Genomic DNA, 23,147 nt, shown 5'->3' on the forward strand with positions numbered 1-23,147 from the left:
TTTGGGAATACAAAACAAAAAAAGCTAAAAGGAGCTGTAAGTACATCCTCACAACCCAATGCATTTTCAGACTGAACTTCAAAGTGCAATTTCTCGCTGCTGGAGCATCACTTTAGATTCATAAAGGTATCGACCAGCATATATCGTAAAGGGCTACACAGTAGGCTTCTTTCCAAATATGTGATTAATAGGATGCTCAGACTTGAGAAAGCACCTTCAGCAACTATAAGCTTTACCGTGTAGAGGTTGGTTTATCATATGTAGCTGCTGAAATGAGAAACTAACTCTTTCCAGACACACACAGGTCATCCTTTATGTCTTCATTATACAACTTTGGGGAACGAACGTCTCCTAAAATAATGAGAGGTGTACAACATGCATGGCTTGCAAAAATAAACTATTGCAAATCTTTTTTTTAATGGGGTGGAGCAAGAATTTATAATTAAGAAGTCAAACTAAGTGCTATACATTGAAACTATCCAGAGAAGAAAAAAAACCGAAGGAATCAATTGATAAATCTCGCAAATCTCATAGTTGCTAAGTTTTCCAAACTAGTCATTGTAACAGAATATAAACAGGTAACATTACATCACTTAAAGCTTTGCATCAAACTCTGGTACATTTCACTTTTATCATAGGTATTTCTGAAAAATACTATTTCAATGTGGCAAGTCAGGTTCACATATACCTTCCCCATGGTTCATATTGGGGATGCGACATTCTCTTGGTACCATACATACAACATAAATACATATCAAATTTTTGGAAGAAACCAGGATAAAGTACTTGAGATGAGACTAGTACTGTTCTTACACAAATGCTAGATTTTACTGCAGTACATTAAAGTGGTTTTGAAAAGCACTGTCCCTCCTGTTTTGTTTCAAAAGCAAACAAACTGATTTACTCACCCTCCCCTGGTCCAGCTGAATCTCCGTCCGCTGCTCCTGGTATTGTCTGCAGCGCCGACAATAATCGAGCTCCGCATTGACGGCACAAGCCGCTGAGTGCCCTGATCGGCTGCAGCGTTGTCGATGTATAGTCAGTGCTGCAAACAATAACAGACAAAGGGAGCAGCAGCGGAGGCTCAGCGCTGGACCTAGGGAAGGGAGAGTAAGCATCTGTTTGTTTGTTTTATTAAAGAAACTGCAAACTTTCCAAATTCAGAAAATACTTTTAAGGCTATGTGCACACACTGCGGCTTTTGCTGCGGATCCGCTGCGGATCTGCAGACAGTGTACAGTACAATGTAAATCTATGAGATTTACATTCCGCTGTGCACATGCTGCGAATTTTTAACTGCGGAAAAGCTGCGGTTTTGAATCTGCATAAAGAAATGACATGTCACTTCTATTCTGCGGATTCTGCTGCGGTTTACTTTCTCCTCCATTGTAGGGGTGATAAACCGCAGGTCATTTTACTTGCGTTTCCGCAGATAAAAAACCCGCAGACCAATCCGCAGCGTGTGCACATAGCTTAAGGGTATGTGCACATGCAGCGGATTCTGCTGCGGATCCGCTGTAGATTTGGCCTCTGTGGATCTGTAGCAGTTCCGCAGACATTGTACAGTACCATGTAAGTCTATGGGATTTACAATCCGCAGTGCACATGCTGCGGAAAAGCTGCGGTTTTAAATCAGGAGGAAGAATTGACATGTCAATTCTTTCTGCGGATTCCGCAGCGGTTTGATACCTATTCCATTATCCAGGTGTCAAACCGCAGGAGAAAACCGCTGGCCAATCCGCAGGTCAATTTACCTGCAGTTTTACCTGCGGATCCGCACGGAAAAATCCGCTGGTGAATCCGCAGCGTGTGCACATAGCCTAAAGGGGTTTTCTCAGGACAGACCTTGCGGGCCTACCACATGGGACACCTCAACTGCTGTCACTTCCTCCGAGGTCACAGAATTGCATTCATCAAAATATCATATATCTTAAGGCAGTCCTTTTGGGCTGATTTTCAGTGCCACAAGCAACAGTAAGGAACCCTGTTGGCCGGTAGAAAAGGGAACATGAATCTCTCATGTTGATGGTTCAACTAAAAGGAATCTGTTGCCAGAAGAAACTAATACGATCACTTCTAAAGGCGGCCATATTTCAGGACCACGTACCGAATTGTGCAGAGGTGCCACCACTTAATTGTACTGTTATGTCATTTCTGTTCATCAGAAGGTCATTAAAGGAAGATTCTGATACAAAGAGGATCCAAGACAGTTTTGGACCCAACAAAGCCTCTTATCTGGTGACGTTATTGCATCAGCTCAAATGTTCCATGTACATCTAACAAAAAAATAATTGTGATGGCGTCCTTACTGCTGCCGGATGGACTCAACACATCCACTGATGATTTTTTGTTGGATACATAAAAAAAAGTGTACATTATTCGTGTCTAATGGAAAGTAAATTTCACGAGACCTGTAAGATTCCAGAAGCATCTCCTGCTCGGATCATAATCATGAAAAAAATAATTTGGTTTTCATCTTACACGATGGGGTAAAACAATGTTTTTCCTACTCTTGCTGTTCCCCATCTGAGTTTATATGGTTTAGTTTATATAATTTAGTGAATCTCTCAGACTTAATACCTTAATCAAGGTCTAATTGGTGGCTCAGTGGATGAAAGCATCTCCTTCTCCATGACCCCCAAAATATTGAGCCCACTGATCCTTAGGGAGGAACAAGAAGCAGCTGAGTTTGGTGATGAATTTACCTTTGGACACAATGGGCTTCATTAGTTAGAAGTAGGCAAAAGTGAAGGGGCGTATAGGTCTACCTAAATCATCACTTGGCCACTGGTTCAGGAAATAAATGATTGATGTGGATCTTACCGTTAGGACCCCACTGATCACTAGAACAGGAGAATTTTGTCTCAATTATGTCTGTTATCCTCACCGATTACCAGAACAGGAAAACTGTGTCCCACCACTTGGGACCCCAATAATGGCCAGACCAGAATACTGTTATCCCAACACTGGGATCCCCATTAATAACTAGAACAGGAGACTTTTGTCCAAATGCCATTGTTACCCTAACTCATTACCAGAACAGGAAAACTGTGTCCCACCGCTTGGACCCCCTCTAATCACCAGAACAGGAAATCTCTGTCCCACCATTAAGACCCCTACTGATCACCAGAACAGATCTGTTCCACCACTCAGACCCCATTGAACACCAGACCAGATCTTTGTCCCACGACTTGGACCCCGACTGATCACCAGAACAGGAGATCTCTGTCCCACCATTCAGACCTCCACTGATCACCAGACCATGAGATCTACTTCCCACCATTCAGGCCTCCACTGATCACCAGACCATGAGATCTTTGTCCCACCATTCAGACCCCCACTGATCACCAGAACAGATTTGTATCCTACTGCTAGTTCCCTCCCTACAATCACCAGAACAAGCAGACTCGTGCCTTCCCAGGTTATTCTGAGTTCAGAAGACCATGGCCAGGAAGAGGTGAATGGAGCCAATTGAAGGCACAGGCCCGATTCTAGGTCTATACCCCTGAAGATACGCCGATTTTTGTAGGTGCCATAAACTTTAAATAGAACTGCAGGACGCATGCGCTGCCAGCCACTCCAATCAACTACTCCTCGCCAAGCCCCAGTTCTGGAAATTGGCGGTGATCTTAGAAGTGGAACCTTATGTGTGTTTCTTTACAAATACTCATAGTATTATATGTAACCAATTGGGACAGACATTGGGAAAAAATAAAAGTAATAATAAAAATAAAGTCTCTAGATCCTAAAGATTTATCCCAAGCGTCTAGTCAGTTGTAAATCTCTATAACGGAAGAACATGTCTTTGGTTTCATTAATATAATATCCAATCCCACTCCAACCTTGCTTTTTTTTCAGATCTTGGGTTTTCATGTTGCTAATTTGAGCAATAAAACTGAAAATGCGGAATTATAATTTAATTTAGTGATTACAGAATCAAATCTATGATCATTTAGTCAATGGATTAGTGCAATCTACAGAGATCATCTACCAGTTATTCAGATTCCATTTAATGTTTTCTGGTACAAATGTCCTTTGGTGTTTTTTTTGTGATTATTTTGTAAAAATTTTTAAATGTTTTTTTTTTGTTGTTTTGTTAAAGTGTTATTTTTTTTCACTAGCAAAATTCAATATCTGGACTTCTGATAACGAAAAGTGTATCTAGATTGTATACACATAAGGCAAATGGCAAATATATTAAGCGATGGGGTAGCAGTTTCAGAAAATGGGACTTAAGATTTTTTTTTTGGCAGGGACATTTAAAGCAGACCCGTCACCAAGTCAAAAATGATTGTTTTTTTTTATTTTCGCTGCTCCCCTGACTATTGTGTTTTTTTCCTTTTATTAAATCCGCCATTTGGTTTCAGAGATATAGACCTTTGTATTTAGTGCTAGTTTATAAAGTCTTTTCAAAGGGGGCGTGGCTCAAAGGATTCCTTGGGGGTGTGTCTTAGGCTCCTCTGCATGAGCCACGCCCTCCAACCATAAAAATTAGCACTGTATTAAAAACCCACATCTCTGGAACTGTATGCCAGATTGAAAAGAAAAAAAAAAACTCTGGGAAACTGCGAGAAGAAAGAAAGAGCAAAAACGGACCACTTTTCTTGTCACAGGTCCGCTAAGTAAACTTTTATAAAATGCAACCTTAAAATTGTGAATTTTAATTATCTGGGGAAAAAGCCAAACATATTTAAAGAGCATCTGTCACTAAATCAGGTTTTTGGAATGATGCAATGAAAATATCTTGTATTATGGGAAGAAGAGTTTCTTGGAAGGTAGTTTCTGGTTTGGTCCTCCTTTTTTTACATCCATATGTCCCCAATATGACATGCTGACATATAGCGGAGATGTCTTCACAAGATTACCTACATAAATGGTGATGGACCTGTCACTGAGCCAGGCAGGGGGTGCCCCTTGACTCTTCTTTCAAAAGACACCAAGTGAACCCCTTTCCGACATCGGGCGTAATAGTAGACCAATATCGGACACCCTCTCTTTGATATGGGCTCCGGCAGTGAGTCAACATCTTTCTCGGCATGTCAGATGTTTTGAAAAGCTGACATGTGCCCAGAAAAACCGCGGGTGGAATCGTGATCCACCCTTGGCTGTTAACCCGTTAAATGCCGCTGTCAAAAGATGACAGCGGCATTTAACATGCGCTTCTGGAAATCATGCCGGAAATCCGCTGATTAGTGACCCCCGTCATGTGATCGTGGGTCACCAATGGGTTGGCATGACAACCAGAGGTCTCCTCCTCCGCCAGTGGGCGGCGCTCATAGCAAGTGCGTAATTCAGCTACATACAGGTGAACTGATTATCGCCTGTATGTAATAGAGCTGATCGGGTTATGGCAGCTTCTAGTCTCCTGTGGAGACTATTGAAGCATGCCAAAAGTAAAAAAAAAAAAAAAAAAAAAAAAGTTTTTAAGAACATAAAAAAATATAAAAGTTAATTTCACCCCCCCTTTCGCCCCATTCATAATAAAACAATAAAAACAAGCATATTTGGTATCGCTGCATTCAGAATTGCCCGATCTATAAAAAAAAGGATTAACCTGATCGCTAAACGGCGTAGCAAGAAAAAAAGTCAAAAAGACAGAATTACATTTTTTTTTGGTCACAGCGACATTGCATTAAAATGCAATAATGGGCGATCAAAAGAATGTAAATGAAAATGGTATAATTAAAAACACCAGCTCGGCACGCAAAAAATAAGCCCACACCCAACCCGAGATCATGAAAAATGGAGATGCTACGGAAATCGGAAAATGGCACAATTTTTTTTTTTTAATAAAAGTTGGAATTTTTTTTGTCACCACTTACATAAAAAAAAAGAACCTAGACATGTTTGGTGTCTAGGAACTTGCAATGACCTGGAGAATCATAATGGCAGGTCAGTTTTAGCATTTAGAGAACCTAGCAAAATACCAAAACAAAAACTGTGGGATTGCACTTTTTTTGTAATTTCACCGCACTTGGAATTTTTTTCTCATTTTCCAGTACACGACATGGTGAAACCAATGGTGTCATTCAAAAGTACAACTTGTCCTGCAAAAAATAAGCCTTCACACAAATTGATGGAAAAATAAAAAAGTGTTATGGCTCTGGGAAGAGGGGGAGCAAAAAAGGAAAACACAAAACCGACAATACCTCTGGTCATGAAGGGGTTAAAGGAAGTAACATCTATTCGTCAGTAAATAAAAAGCAAAAAAAAAATCCAGGCTTTTTTTCCCCCAAAATTTATGCAGATAAATTTTATGATCTCTACTAAGGGAGGCATTACTCATAGGGTAATAATGCCAGAGCAGACACGCCCCAGAGGAGTCTGTGAACCAGCCCCCTAGGTAAAGACAAAAAAAAAAGTAACAATACTAAATAAAAAAAAAGGCCGTATCTCTGGAACCATACAAAAACCATAACGCTTAGGGGAGCAGCAGGAAAAAAAATAAGAGCAAAAACTGTACACTTGTGACACGTCCTCTTTAAATAACTCCAATCATTCTATGGGATGATCAGCTGATCCTGATTGTAATGTAAGCCAACATGGACTCATCCATTACCTTCTGACAGATGCTCTTTAAGTTCCCTTGGGGATGCAAGACAACTGCTTACTACATTGATACAGTGAGGAGTTAGGCTTGTCTGCAAGAAACAACTATGTCTGGATTTGCTTTGTCTCTCTCTCATAGCCAATGCTTTAAATCAATTCACAAGGGGAAATATACTTGATACAATTGATGAGAAGAGCAAAATGTGTGTAATATCGTCTGACAACCTGAAATGACGGGCGATCTGGGCTACACAATAAGTTAATTAAACAGAACAAGGCATGTTCTTACAAAATAAAAATAAAAAAACGGGGAAAAATAAAAACCTGCCTGAACATCCAGAAGTATTACCGTGTGGGTATGAAAGGGACCTGTGTGACATATTAAGGCATTTGGACCAAATGAGGTCCAATCATGCACTGACACATCCCTACACAACCTTACAACCATGGTTCTGGACCTGATGTACTGGCTTATGCTTCCCCAATATATATATATAATATATATATATATACACTTTATTATATTTATATATATATTTATATGTTATATTTTTTCTCATTTTCTATTTTTTTTTTCTTTTTTTCTTTTTATTTACTGCTCATCTCTAACGAAGTGCTGTGCTTTCAACTGCAGAGTACTGTAACCAGTGTCTGTTCCTGAATCCAGAGCCGAAGGGGCTACTACAAGAAGGTCCCGGCTCTCCTCTCTTCTCGGGGATGCGGCTGGGAAGATGTCTGAAGCAGTCTTAGGCTGCCAAGGGCCTTGAACTCGGACACCGACTTTTTAGGTTGAGGTGTCCTTTCAGAAGCTTGTACTACTGCGGGTTCTTCAGGATGCGGCCGTGTCTGAAATCGTACACGTGTCGGCATAAGAATACTAGTTCTGGGTCGGTGCTGTCTGGAGCCCTGCGATGTATGGGGGTGCAATATTCTTCTGAGGGAGGGACAATCAAGGCTTTCCTGTTTGGACAGCCCTCCTTCCGACGCTTCACCAAGGCACAAAATCTGCAAAAAATAAATCACATAAGGCAACACAGAATATAGTATAATGATATATGATAGATATAACTAGAAAACGCACCCCAGGTTTAGACAGCAGAAAATACAAAAACTATATTTCCTACTGATTAAAACTTCCTTGGCAGTGTAACGTGGAGGGGTCAATATCACTAGTTGTAATACACTGGGGTAGAATATGTAGATAATAGACAGTAGATGTATTGTTAGGGTTTCTCTGCAGAGTGTGAAGTATACAGAGCTTTGCAACATGCACATTATATACACAACATTGCTGGGTGTACCGTACACACACAGCTCAACTACATCCACACAGTCAGCTCTGCTACATACTAACACAAAACTCTGCTACATACACACTCAGATTTGCTACATACACACACTTCTGCTATATATACTCAACTCTGTGTGTGTGCACATAAAGCAAACAACCCTGCTACATAGTTCTGCTGTATGTATACACAAACAGATCTGCTACATATACACTCAGCTCTTCTATTATACATACAGTGGGGAATATAAGTATTTGATACACTGACGATTTTGCAAGTTTTTCCATCTACAATGAATGGAGAGGTCTGTAATTTTTATTGTAGGTACACTTCACCTGTGAGAGGCAGAAACTAAAAATAAAAACCAGAAAATCAGATTGTATGATTTTTACATAATTAATTTGCACTGTATTGCATCAAAAAAGTATTTCATACAATAGAAAAACAGAACTTAATATTTAGTCCAGAAACCTTTGTTTGCAAATTACAGAGGTCAGACATTTCCTGTAATTCTTGACCAAGTTTGCACTGAAGCAGGGGTTTTGACCCACTCCTCCATACAGATCTCCAGATCTTTCACGTTTCGGGGCTGTCATTGGGCAACATTGAGTTTCAGCTCCCTCCAAAGATTTTCTATTGGGCTCGGATCTGGAGACTGGCTAGGCCACTTCATGACCATGAAATGCTTCTTACAGAGCCACTCCTTAGTTGCCCTGGCTGTGGATTTCGGGTCATTGTCATGCTGGAAGACCCAGCCACGACACATCTTCAATGCTCTCACTGAGGGAAGGAGGTTGTTGGCTAAAATCTGACGATACATCATCCATCCTCTCTTCAATACAGTGCAATTGTCCTGTCCCCTTCACAGAAAAGCACCCCCAATGTATGTTTCCCCCATCATGCTTCACGGTTGGGATGGTGTTCTTGGGGTTGTACTCCTTCCTAAAAACACGATGAGTGGAGTTGATAGCAAAAAGTTCTATTTTGGTTTCATCTGACCACATGACCTTCTCCCATGCCTCCTCTGGATCATCCAGATGGTCATTGACGAATTTCAAACCAGTCTGGACTTGTGCTGGTGTGAGCAGGAGGACTGTGTGTGAGCTACAGGATTTTACTCCAAAACGGCGTAGTGTGTTACTAACGGTAATGTTAGAGACTGTGGACCCAGCTCTTTTAGGTCGTTGAACAGGTCCTCCCATGTAGTTCTGGGCTGATTCCTGACCTTTCTCAGAATCATCCTTACTCCATGAGGCGAGATCTTGCATGGAGCCCCAGACCGAGGAAGATTGACAGTCATCTTGTGTTTCTTCCATTTTCTAATAATTGTGCCAACAGATGTTGCCTTCTCACCAAGCTGTTTACCTATTGTCCTGTAGCTCATCCCAGCCTTGAGCAGGTCTACAATTTTGTCCCTGGTGTCCTTAGAGAGCTCTTTGGTCTTGGCTAGGGTGGAGAGGTTGGTGTGTGTGGACAGGTGTCATTTATACAGGTAACGAGTTCAAACAGGTGCAATTAATACAGGTAATGAGTGCAGAGTAGGAGGGCTTCTTAAAGAAGGTTTGTGAAAGCCAGAATTCTTGCTGATTGGTACGTGATTAAATACTTATTATATGCAATAAAATACAAATTAATTATATAACTATCAGACAATGTGATTTTCTGGTTTTTATTTTTAGGTTCTCTCTCTCACAGGTGAAGTGTACCTACAATAAAAATTACAGACCTCTCCTTTCTTTGTAGGTGGGAAATCTTGCAAAATTGGCAGTGTATCAAATACTTATTTTCCCCGCTGCATATGCACATATATACATACATGTCAGTGCATTTTACATAAATACCGTTCACGTTATATTAAAATTTCATAATTATCATATTAATAAGATAAAATCCCTTTCTGGTTCTACAGTTTGGCTTACCGTAGATATATAATACACAGGTGATTCAGGCGCAGAGATCATGCAAAAAGAAATACACGGTGCAAGACTGCCACCTACCTGCAGTACTCTGCAAATGTCAGGACATAGCACTTTTCCTCGATGCATGCAATACTGTTCTCATCTTGATGACGGGATGCAAATATCTCATTCTGCAAAGAGTCAAAAAGATCATTTCATTGTGGCATATACAAAGAACTCATAGGATAGAAACCTCCTTCTCTCTAAGAAACCTCCCTCATTTTTAACTACAGACCACAAAGCTTCCTTCTCTGGACCAGTTTTACCTACGCACAGTGAGCGGACCAGGGGAAGGCTCAGTGGTTCTGAGCAGCTCTTGCTGTCATCTGGGGCAGAGCCGCTAAACTCAGTGATTTGCGGCAGTGCTGTCAACATGATGTCAGCGCTGCTGACAGCAACAGATACCAAGAGCAGCAGCGGAGGCTTAGCACTGGACCTGGGAAGGATGAGTAGAGCCAGAGAAAGATAATCAAATGTTAGCAATGCTGGAGAGAGGAAATAAAATAGAGTCTCTGGTTTTGGAGGACCCAGTACTACCGTCCATTACATAAACAGCCCACTGGTTGGATAAAGAATTGTGCAGTACTTCATTTCCCCTGCAGGGGCACTGCAGGAGAGCCGAGTGCTTGCTGCTTACTTTCCCCATAAATTTGCAGCTGACGGTATGAGCAAGACACTCTGTGATCGGCTTATTTTATTACAGATTCTGACATTTTTATAGAACGCAATAAAAAAAAAAAATAAAATAAAATACACTGCTCAAAAAAATAAAGGGAACACTTAAACAACAGAGTATAACTCCTAGTAAATCAAACTTCTGTGAAATTAAACTGTCCACTTAGGAAGCAACAGTGATTGACAATCAATTTCACATGCTGTTGTACAAATGGAATAGACAACAGATGGAAATTATTGGCAATTACCAAGACACCCTCAATAAAGGAGCGGTTCTGCAGGTGGAGAACACATCTCAGTACCAATGCTTTCTGGCTGATGTTTTGGTCACTTTTGAATGATGGTTGTGCTTTCACACTCGTGGTAGCATGAGACGGACTCTACAACCCACACAAGTGGCTCACGTAGTGCAGCTCATCCAGGATGGCACATCAATGCGAGCTTTGGCAAGAAGGTTTGCTGTGTCTCTCAGCGTAGTTTCCAGAGGCTGGAAACACTACCAGGAGACAGTCCAGTACACCAGGAGATGTGGAGGGTGCCATAGGAGGGCAACAACCCAGCAGCAGGACAGCTAGCTCAGCTTTTGTGCAAGGAGGAACAGGAGGAGCACTGCCAGAGCCCTGCAAAATGATCTCCAGCAGGCCACAAATGTGCATATGTGTGCGCACAGTTAGAAACCGACTCCATGAGGATGGTCTGAGGGCCCGACATTCACAGATGCGGGTTGTGCTCACAGCCCAACACCGTGCAGGACGCTGGGCATTTGCCAAAGAACACCAGGATTGGCAAAGTCGCCAATGGCGCCCTGTGCTCTTCACAGATGAAAGCAGGTTCACACTGAGCACATGTGACAGACGTGACAGAGTCTGGAGACGCCATGGAGAGCGATCTGCTGCCTGCAACATCCTTCAGCATGACCAGTTTGGCAGTGGGTCAGTAATAGTGTGGGGTGGCATTTCTTTGGAGGACTGCACAGTCCTCCATGTGCTCACCAGTGGTAGCCTGACTGCCATTATGTACCGAGATGAGATCCTCAGACCCCTTGTGAGACCATATGCCGGTGCGGTTGGCCCTGGGTTCCTCCTAATGCAGGACTATGTCATACCTCATGTGGCTGGAGTGTTTCAGCCTTTTCTACAAGATGAAGGTATTGAAGCTATGGACTGGCCCGCCAGTTCCCCAGACCTGAATCCGATTGAATACATCTGAGACATCATGTCTCGCTCCATCCACCAACGTCATGTTGCACCACAGACTGTCCAGGAGTTGGCGGATGGTCCAGGTCTGGTAGGCAATCTCTCATGACATCTGCCGCCTCATCAGGAGCATGCCCAGGTGTCGCAGGGAGGTCATACAGGCATGTGGAGGCCACACACACCACTGAGCATAATTTCCTTGTCTTGAGGCATTTCCACTGAGGTTGGATCAGCCTGTAATTTGATTTTCCACTTTGATTTTGAGTATCCTTCCAAATCCAGACCTCCATGGGATATTCATTTTGATTTACATTGATCATTTTTATGTTTTCTTGTTCTCAACGCATGCCACTATGTAATGAATAAAGATTTGCAGCTGCGATATTTCATTCAGTGATATCTACGATGTGGCATCTTAGTGTTCCCTTTATTTTTCTGAGCCCTTAGTGACAGAGCCAATTTGGTACTTAATGACTAGGCCAATTTTTACAATTCTGACCACTGTCACTTTATGAAATTAAAGCTCTGGAATGCTTCAACGGGTTCCACTGATTCTGAGAATGTATTTTCGGGACATATTGTACTTCATGTTAGTGGTAACATTTCTTTTATATACCTTGCTTTTATGAAAAAAACAGAAATTTGGCAAAAATTTGGGAAATTTTTATGCCCTTAAATCAGAAAGTCATATCGCACAAAATAGTTAATAAATAACATTTCCCACATATCTACTTTACATCAGCACAATTTTGGAAACATTTTTTTTTTTGTTAGGACGTTATAAGGGTTAAAAGTTCTCATGTTTCCAACAAAATTTACAAAACCATTTTTATAGGGACCACAGTTTTGGGGGGGGGTCAATGTTGCAGAAAATACCCAAAAGTGACACCCCTCAAGGTGCGCAAAACCACATTCAAGAAGTTCAAAATGAACCAATAGGAGAAATTTCCTATTGTTGTCGGGTGCCGGCCGCCAGATCTCGGCGGGCGCACTTCACATGAGCCCGCCATTTTCTTCCAGGAAGACGCCGATGGCTCGGGGCCAAGCCAGGGGATGTAGGAGGTACGGGGGGCCCCCCCATTTCTCTCTCCTCTGATGTGCTAGAAATTAAATGGGAAATCTGACTTTTTTTTCTTGGCCGTCATTATTCCGTGAATAACGGTGATCGCAACACTGAGATGGGTTTTTATGTTCTCTGAATCGTGTTATCCAGGGTCTCAGCTACACACAGTAGCAGAGACCCCATCGAATTTTCGAATATGGGGTGCACTATAACATTATTTCTCAGCGCCGTTAAAAAGCAGTGCTGAGGAATAAGTACCCTTAACTGCCGCCATTAAAAGGCGTATCGGTGGTTGTGAAGGGGTTAAGGAGAACCTCTCAACAGGTCAAAAGTGGCCAGTTTTTGCCCATATTTTATTCTTTTGTACCCGAATGCGTCACTTTTTGTTTTTAAACCCACCATATAGTTACAGAGATAGGAGTGCTAATTTTTATAGTCTTTTTAAGGGGACGTTGCTCACAAGATTCCGAGGGGGCGTGTCTTTAGGTTACTCTGCATAATTACTTTACAAGCCAAGCCTCTTTATTAAAGCCCATAAAAATTTCCATTAAATAAAAAGGTCCATATCTCTGGAATCGAAAGGTAGAAGTTTTAGAAAAGAAAAGATTGGAATACACAGAAGAGCAGCGGGCATAAAATAAGATTAAAAAATAGACAATTTTGACAGGTCCTTTTTAAAGAGGTGCAACATTTACATTATTTCCATACAGAAGGATGGCCTCTGACCTGGTGCATACTGGGATTTCGTCCTCCCTGAGTGTGCTCTGGCCGGTAGTACCAGAAGAGACTCATCATCAGCTCACCTAGCAAAACAAATGGGACATAGTCATCACACTGCATCAACATCTTAAATTCATGATCTACAGCTACAGCCAGACAAAATATCTAATATGGATGTTAAAGAGTGACCATCTTTTTCATTTCATAAATCAACCGTACATGTTATTCACACTGTATTCAAGAAGATGACAGTTGGTGCTCATAAAGTTCTATGCAACTTGCAGCAGAATGTCTGTGTCGACCTCAAGTTCCTCCCCTCCATAGAACTTTATGAGCACCAACTGTCATCTATTTCAGCAATGGTGAAATCTGTCTTAATGAATAAAGAGTTTACAAAGTGAAAGATCAGTCCAGGAAGGTGAAGAAGCTGATATTTTACAAAGTTTCGTATTTTCATGTGTCCTATAAGAAAAACAAGCAGGAAATCTATCAGCAGGTGTTTATTATATAATCTGACAGTAGCCTAATGTAGGGGCTGAGCCCCTGATTCCACTGATGTGTCACTTAGTTTACTGAGTACAGAAGTTGTGACACAATCACTGTTTTCTCTGCTGTAGATGTAGCAGAGCTGTGAATGCTGAGCCCTGTATAACCCCGACCACACTGATTGGCAGCTTTCTGTGTACCTAGTATATTGACAGAAAGCTGCCAATCAGTGGTGGCAGCAGGATTACATGTTGCAACTGACCAGGAGGCACGAGACATCTAGTTCTGTAGTAATAATCTCCTGCTGATAAAACATTGGTTTTATTGAAACAGTGAAGCTCAACCTAGCAAGTGACACATCGCTGGAATCAGGGTCTCTGTCCCTACATTGTGTTCTCAGATTACATAGCAAAGACCTGCTTTAAGGGAAGAAGAAAAAAAATGTGTTTGGTACCCGTTTTGGGCTCTTCCCAGAGAGCAGATATTTTGGCCACATACGGCATGGATTTTTTCCTGGGACCAGATTTAAGTAAGACAGTATCTCGGACTCGGATGATTTCTCCATTCCTCTCCACTGCTTGGTAGCTTCTTCGGAGAGCAGGCTCAGGTTCATTCTAGGGGGGAAAAAGGAAAGCATTTCAAAAATCTCATTTATTCCAAGTTTTAGGACTAAATCCACCCTGTGCACTATTTCGACTTTCTGGTCTAAAAAAACGGGACTTATTAATTTCTTAATGATGTGCGTCTTAACGGCATTTGCAGCTTTTATGGACTTGAAGATTCAAAATCAACAGGCCCCCACCTGCCATGAAAATCCATCAGAATAATTTAAATACCCACTTGAGTGAAAAATGGCCAAATTGCAGTGATCGAAGCAGATCCTGGCTCTGAGACAGGTATATCCTGACTGCAGGGTACAGGCTCAGCGCCTGAGCTTGATCCATACATAAGGACAGGAAATACGATGTACCGTTATGTAGGGGACGAAAATATGGCTGCCTGCTGTAAATGAGGTTTGATCTCATGCAGAGTTTGAGATCTAAAATGACAGAATATTAAAAGGACCTGAAAGGGGTTCTTCACTTTGGACAAAAGCGTTAGAGGGGTTCATCAACAATCAGCAGATCCTAAGGGGATTCATGAAATATTTTTATGAAACTCGCATATTTGGGCAGGTCGTATCTGGCGTGGAAGGATGGGTAAGACGGAGGTCGGGTACATACCACAACGTAAACTGCCTTTTCGCACGCCATCCCCAGAGGCATCCAGCCATTTGTAGCTCTCCTCCTGCTTATTCTCTGTTGCTTGGGATGACTGTGGCCCTTGCTCGTCTTGCTGTCTGCTGTGTGGACGCACCCCGATGTGTTCCGGACTCCTGATTTGGAGCCACTCGGGGGTTTGGAGCCCTGCGGGCATTCACGTGCGGTTTTCAGCATAGCCATTGTCTGAGGTTCTGAGTTGGGTGTCTGTAGGTAGGGGACAGGCTCGGCAGCGGGTGGGACACTTGGGACTGGGCATCCTGAGAGTGGGTGAGCAGGAGACACGGGGTGACCTGCTGTGGGGATTTTTAAACTCAGCTGGTCGAGGGATTTGTATCCATCTGAGAAGGAAGAAAAATAAAAGATAAATAAGTATATCTTATAAATAAAGAGGTCTGCTCTGAATAAATACTGGGACAAAGGGGAAATATTAAAGCAATTCCAAAAAGAAAAGCCATTAAAGGGTTAATGGACAGTGCAGACCAGATTCCCAATCGGGCCTTTTGGAACAACCCCGAATGCAGATGGTCCCAGCATTAAAGGGGTTTTCTGCTGCCCCCCGTTTACTTATCCAGCAGCAATGATATCACCTACATCCACATGACAGTTGTAGCCAATCGCCGGCTTTGGTGTTCTTGTGATTGGCTGCAGCGGTCACAGGCGTGTATGGCAGGTAAGTCAAAAAAGGTAAACAGACTGATGGGGTGTTCGGGGATTTAAGAGCCATTTTTGTATTATTTTACTACATCTCACATTTTGTTAAACTCCCAGAATCTCCTTATATTATATATGGAAATGATCAGCTTATATTAGCTCCACTAAAACCAGCCCCCTCTTACGTGACAACGCAATCACTTTATTAATTCGGAGACCTCACATGTGTTTTCAACAGGGAGAGAGGAGAAAGCGGCTGCCCATTCTCCTATGGTAGCGGCTCGTGTCCCCTGAAATGTCAACGGTCCGAGCCTTCACTCACATCATCTGTGAACACCTCTCTCATACATGCTCAGCGGGCCCTTCTGAAACTGGCAGGTCGTCTATCAAAAGTTGGGTCTAGACTTCTGGGCTGTGGGATCTAGGCACTATCCGGGGCCCCTCTCATGGTCAAAGAGCGAGACTGACACATACTTCACTAACTGGTTACCGAGCGGTAAGATTAGTGCGATTGCCGATCGGTGGCGGATCATTACACGAGGTGGCAGCACTATCTTAGTACACAATACTGCACGCTTTCAACTTGAGAGGGACTACGGATCTCTGCATTCTGGGATCTCACCTCTCAGAAGTTCAGACCCTACTTCTATAAAAAAAAAATTGGGGCCTTTAAAGGGAAATCAGGTTATCAGCAGGATTGAAGATGTATTATTTGGAAGAGTGGCTTCAATTGTTTTCTTAAAGGAAATTTGTCCCCTAGTTTTAGCTACCTCATCTGAGAAGTACCAAGAGGTAGGGGCAGAGACCCTGATTCCTGTAATGTATTACTTCATTTACTGGGTGCAGCAGTTGTGATACAATCACAGTTTTCTTGGCTGCAGACGTACTGCCTAATCAGTGGTGGGGAAGTGGTTGGACCAGGAGGCACGAGACACCTAGTCCTTAGTGATAATCTCCTGCTGATAAAACACATTTTATTGAAACTGCAAATCACAGCCTAGTAAGTGACACATCATTGTAGTCTGGGTCCCTGCCCCTACATCATGCTGCCTTCAGAATACATAGTAAAATCCTTCTGACAGATTCCCTTTAAATAAAAAAAAATCTCTGTAAAACCTCATTTAAACATCTGTTAATTGCAGATGCGTCGTTTCCTGAAGCAAAGATAGTGTGTGAAAAAGCCAGTGGGAGAACTGAAAATTTTGTAATTTATTAAAAAATAAAATTACAAAATTAAGAAAAAAAAAATATAAATAAATATATATATACAGTGGGGCAAAAAAGTATTTAGTCAGTCAGCAATAGTGCAAGTTCCACCACTTAAAAAGATGAGAGGCGTCTGTAATTTACATCATAGGTAGACCTCAACTATTGGAGACAAACTGAGAAAAAAAAAAATCCAGAAAATCACATTGTCTGTTTTTTTTTCATTTTATTTGCATATTATGGTGGAAAATAAGTATTTGGTCAGAAACAAGCAATCAAGATTTCTGGCTCTCACAGACCTGTAACTTCTTCTTTAAGAGTCTCCTCTTTCCTCCACTCATTACCTGTAGTAATGGCACCTGTTTAAACTTGTTATCAGTATAAAAAGACACCTGTGCACACCCTCAAACAGTCTGACTCCAAACTCCACTATGGTGAAGACCAAAGAGCTGTCAAAGGACACCAGAAACAAAATTGTAGCCCTGCACCAGGCTGGGAAGACTGAATCTGCAATAGCCAACCAGCTTGGAGTGAAGAAATCAACTGTGGGAGCAATAATTAGAAAATGGAAGACATACAAGACCACTGATAATCTCCCTCGATCTGGTGCTCCACGCAAAATCCCACCCCGTGGGGTCAGAATGATCACAAGAACGGTGAGCAAAAATCCCAGAACCACGCGGGGGGACCTAGTGAATGAACTGCAGAGAGCTGGGACCAATGTAACAAGGCCTACCATAAGTAACACACTACGCCACCATGGACTCAGATCCTGCAGTGCCAGACGTGTCCCACTGCTTAAGCCTGTACATGTCCGGGCCCGTCTGAAGTTTGCTAGAGAGCATTTGGATGATCCAGAGGAGTTTTGGGAGAATGTCCTATGGTCTGATGAAACCAAACTGGAACTGTTTGGTAGAAACACAACTTGTCGTGTTTGGAGGAAAAAGAATACTGAGTTGCACCCATCAAACACCATACCTACTATAAAGCATGGTGGTGGAAACATCATGCTTTGGGGCTGTTTCTCTGCAAAGGGGCCAGGACGACTGATCCGGGTACATGAAAGAATGAATGGGGCCATGTATCGTGAGATTTTGAGTGCAAACCTCCTTCCATCAGCAAGGGCATTGAATATGAAACGTGGCTGGGTCTTTCAACATGACAATGATCCAAAGCACACCGCCAGGGCAATGAAGGAGTGGCTTCGTAAGAAGCATTTCAAGGTCCTGGAGTGGCCTAGCCAGTCTCCAGATCTCAACCCTATAGAAAACCTTTGGAGGGAGTTGAAAGTCCATGTTGCTAAGCGAAAAGCCAAAAACATCACTGCTCTAGAGGAGATCTGCATGGAGGAATGGGCCAACATACCAACAACAGTGTGTGGCAACCTTGTGAAGACTTACAGAAAACGTTTGACCTCTGTCATTGCCAACAAAGGATATATCACAAAGTATTGAGATGAAATTTTGTTTCTGACCAAATACTTATTTTCCACCATAATATGCAAATAAAATGAAAAAAAAACAGACAATGTGATTTTCTGGATTTTTTTTTCTCAGTTTGTCTCCCATAGTTGAGGTCTACCTATGATGTAAATTACAGACGCCTCTCATCTTTTTAAGTGGTGGAACTTGCACTATTGCTGACTGACTAAATACTTTTTTGCCCCAGTGTGTGTGTGTGTGTGTGTGTGTGTGTGTGATATATATATATATATATATATATATATATACACACACACACACACACACACACACACATACATACATACACACACACACACACAGTACAGACCACAAGTTTGGACACACCAAGAGTTTTCTTTATTCTCATGACAATGAAAATTGTAGATTCACTCTGAAGGCATCAAGACTATGAATTAACACATGTGGAATTAAATAATTAACAAAAAAAGTGTGAAACAACTGAAAATATGTCTTATATTCTAGGTTCTTCAAAGTAGCCACCTTTTGCTTTGATTACTGCTTTGCACACTCTTGGCATTCTCTTGATGAGCTTCAAGAGGTAGTCACCGGAAATGGTTTTCACTTCACAGGTGTGCCCTGTCAGGTTTAATAAGTGGGATTTCTTGCCTTATAAATGGGGTTGGGACCATCAGTTGTGTTGTGCAGAAGTCTGGTGGATACACAGCTGATAATCCTACTGAATAGACTGTTAGAATTTGTATTATGGCAAGAAAAAAGCAGCTGAGTAAAGAAAAATGAGTGGCCATCATTACTTTAAGAAATGAAGGTTAGTCAGTCCGAAAAATTGGGAAAACTTTGAAAGTGTCCCCAAGTGCAGTGGCAAAAACCATCAAGCGCTACAAAGAAACTGGTTCACATGAGGACTGCCCCAGGAAAGGAAGACCAAGAGTCACCTCTGCTGCGGAGGATAAGTTCATCCGAGTCACCAGCCTCAGAAATCGCAGGTTAACAGCAGCTCAGAATAGAGACCAGGTCAATGCCACACAGAGTTCTAGCAGCAGACACATCTCTACAACAACTGTTAAGAGGAGACTTTGTGCAGCAGGCCTTCATGGTAAAATAGCTGCTAGGAAACCACTGCTAAGGACAGGCAACAAGCAGAAGAGACTTGTTTGGGCTAAAGAACACAAGGAATGGACATTAGACCAGTGGAAATCTGTGCTTTGGTCTGATGAGTCCAAATTTGAGATCTTTGGTTCCAACCACGGTGTCTTTGTGCGACGCAGAAAAGGTGACCGGATGGACTCTACATGCCTGGTTCCCACCGTGAAGCATGGAGGAGGAGGTGTGATGGTGTGGGGGTGCTTTGCTGGTGACACTGTTGGGGATTAATTCAAAATTGAAGGCATACTGAACCAGCATGGCTACCACAGCATCTTGCAGCAGCATGCTATTCCATCCGGTTTGTGTTTAGTTGGACCATCATTTATTTTTCAACAGGACAATGACCCCAAACACACCTCCAGGCTGTGTAAGGACCAAGAAGGAGAGTGATGGGGTGCTACACCAGATGACCTGGCCTCCACAGTCACCAGACCTGAACCCAATCAAGATGGTTTGGGGTGAGCTGGACCGCAGAGTGAAGGTAAAAGGGCCAACAAGTGCTAAGCATCTCTGGGAACTCCTTCAAGACTGTTGGAAGACCATTTCCAGTGACTACCTCTTGAAGCTCGTCAAGAGAATGCCAAGAATGTGCAAAGCAGTAATCAAAGCAAAAGGTGGCTACTTTGAAGAACCTAGAATATAAGACATATTTTCAGTTGTTTCACACTTTTTTGTTAATTATATAATTCCACATGTGTTAATTCATAGTTTTGATGCCTTCAGAATGAATCTACAATTTTCATAGTCATGAAAAGAAAGAAAACTCTGAATGAGGTGTGTCCAAACTTTTGGTCTGTACTGTATATATTCAACTGACACAGGAATGGAATGGCTGTCAGACATGTAGAGAAGCTGATTTTTATAAAACTGTGCAGTGGTCTCTTAATTTTTGCCAGAGCTGTATACGCACACACACCATACGTACACACACTTTTTTTCTCCATAATTTAGGCTTTATCTGAACATGTTAGAAGTGTGAAAATTGTCCAGACTACTAGAAGTTCAGTGTGTTCTTTACATCCACTTGTAAAATAAACTAATCACTATTACTATAATTTTAGTGCCCTGTAGACAACAGGCAAAATATCTGAAAAATTAAAAAAAAAAAAATAATAACAGTTCGAAACAGTTTGAAAATGTAACTTGTTGGTATTTCCCCTTATCCTCATTCTAAAATAATTAACTGATATTAATTAAGGCATATGGACATCATAATGGGGTGGTTCCCTGCTCAGCACCCCCATCTATGAGCAGTAATGGAGAGCCCTTTGTACAAGCAGCTCCCGGTATGGCAGACTCAAGGCGTCTTCGTTTATCAAGATTCCACAGGCCAGAATACCCAGGCAAAAAGCAGCTGGATGCCATGGTGACCAGGAGCAGGACCTGCTGCATCCTGAAAGGGGCCATCTATGGGAATATTCAAACTTTTAACTCATATATTATATATATATATATATATATACACACACACACACACAGTTGTGGCCAAAAGCATTGACACCCCTGCAATTCTGTCAGATAATACTCAGTTTCTTCCTGAAAATGATTGCAAACACAAATTCTTTGGTATTATTATCTTCAATTAATTTGTCTTAAATGAAAAAACACAAAAAGAATTGTCTTAAAGCCAAATTGGATATAATTCCACACCAAACATAACAAAGAGGGTGGACAAAAGTATTGGCACTGTTCGAAAAATCATGTGATGCTTCTCTAGTTTGTGTAATTAACAGCACCTGTAACTTACCTGTGGCACCTAACAGGTGTTGGCAATAACTAAATCACACTTGCAGCCAGTTGACATGGATTAAAGTTGACTCAACCTCTGTCCTGTGTCCTTGTGTGTACCACATTGAGCATGGAGAAAAGAAAGAAGACCAAAGAACTGTCTGAGGACTTGAGAAACCAAATTGTGAGGAAGCATGAGCAATCTCAAGGCTACAAGTCCATCTCCAAAGACCTGAATGTTCCTGTGTCTACCGTGCGCAGTGTCATCAAGAAGTTTAAAGCCCATGGCACTGTGGCTATCCTCCCTAGATGTGGACGGAAAAGAAAAATTGACAAGAGATTTCAACGCAAGATTGTGCGGATGTTGGATAAAGAACCTCGACTAACATCCAAACAAGTTCAAGCTGCCCTGCAGTCCGAGGGTACAACAGTGTCAACCCGTACTATCCGTCGGCATCTGAATGAAAAGGGACTGTATGGTAGGAGACCCAGGAAGACCCCACTTCTTACCCAGAGACATAAAAAAGCCAGGCTGGAGTTTGCCAAAACTTACCTGAAAAAGCCTAAAACGTTTTGGAAGAATGTTCTCTGGTCAGATGAGACAAAAGTAGAGCTTTTTGGGCAAAGGCATCAACACAGAGTTTACAGGAGAAAAAAAAAGAGGCATTCAGAGAAAAAAACACGGTCCCTACAGTCAAACATGGCGGAGGTTCCCTGATGTTTTGGGGTTGCTTTGCTGCCTCTGGCACTGGACTGCTTGACCGTGTGCATGGCATTATGAAGTCTGAAGACTACTAACAAATTTTGCAGCATAATGTAGGGCCCAGTGTGAGAAAGCTGGGTCTCCCTCAGAGGTCATGGGTCTTCCAGCAGGACAATGACCCAAAACACACTTCAGAAAGCACTAGAAAATGGTTTGAGAGAAAGCACTGGAGACTTCTAAGGTGGCCAGCAATGAGTCCAGACCTGAATCCCATAGAACACCTGTGGAGAGCTCTAAAAATGGCAGTTTGGAGAAGGCACCCTTCAAATATCAGGGACCTGGAGCAGTTTGCCAAAGAAGAATGGTCTAAAATTCCAGCAGAGCATTGTAAGAAACTCATTGCTGGCTACTGGAAGCGGTTGGTCGCAGTTATTTTGGCTAAAGGTTGTGCAACCAAGTATTAGGCTGAGGGTGCCAATACTTTTATCTGGCCCATTTTTGGAGTTTTGTGTGAAATGATCAATGTTTTGCTTTTTGCTTCATTCTCTTTTGTGTTTTTTCATTTAAGACAAATTAAATGAAGATAATAATACTAAAGAATTTGTGTTTGCAATCATCTTCAGGAAGAAAAGGAGTATTATCTGACAGAATTGCAGGGGTGTCAATAATTTTGGCCACGACCGTATATATATATATCTCTCTCTATCTATCTGATTGCTATCCCGAATGGTTGTAACTCTGGTTGCCATGGCAAACGCCATTACTGAAATTATTTGCAATTTGTCACTCACGTAATATAGTATAATTGTAATTTAATATATAGTACATATTTTACTTTCATATATACTAGCCAAAGCAATTGTACCTGCAGTACATGTACAAATATACAGTGAAGCCTTTCCAGAAGACCACCCCAATCCCACGATCCTTCCAGATTTCCTATTAAAGAAGCCCTCCTCCTCCTTCTCCCATGAAAGTTTTATCCTCTTAATATATTGCAGTCACTATATTAAATAGCACTATGTACTTACAATTACTCACTTTACCTTTGTACCCAGATAATTCTTCTCTTT

At 41.9% G+C, this 23,147-nt stretch overlaps 1 protein-coding gene across 3 annotated transcripts in view; it reads right to left on the minus strand.

Moving 5' to 3' along the window:
• Positions 1 to 380: 380 nt before the first annotated feature.
• Positions 381 to 23,147, minus strand: part of BAHD1 (bromo adjacent homology domain containing 1) — a 161,276-nt gene continuing 138,509 nt past the window's right edge. For all 3 annotated transcript variants that reach the window (XM_073566719.1, XM_073566720.1, XM_073566718.1), the window contains exons 3-7: positions 15,160 to 15,536; positions 14,391 to 14,550; positions 13,457 to 13,533; positions 9,836 to 9,927; positions 381 to 7,554 (exon numbers count right to left, since the gene is read on the minus strand). In XM_073566719.1, coding sequence (XP_073422820.1) covers positions 7,365 to 7,554; positions 9,836 to 9,927; positions 13,457 to 13,533; positions 14,391 to 14,550; positions 15,160 to 15,536 — 896 coding nt within the window. In that variant the 3' untranslated portion in view covers positions 381 to 7,364. The remainder of the gene's footprint in view (positions 7,555 to 9,835; positions 9,928 to 13,456; positions 13,534 to 14,390; positions 14,551 to 15,159; positions 15,537 to 23,147) is intronic.

This window comes from Dendrobates tinctorius, unplaced genomic scaffold, assembly GCF_039654945.1.
Source record: "Dendrobates tinctorius isolate UK_male_01 unplaced genomic scaffold, ASM3965494v1 ptg000019l, whole genome shotgun sequence".
NCBI classification, from domain to species: Eukaryota; Metazoa; Chordata; class Amphibia; order Anura; family Dendrobatidae; genus Dendrobates; species Dendrobates tinctorius.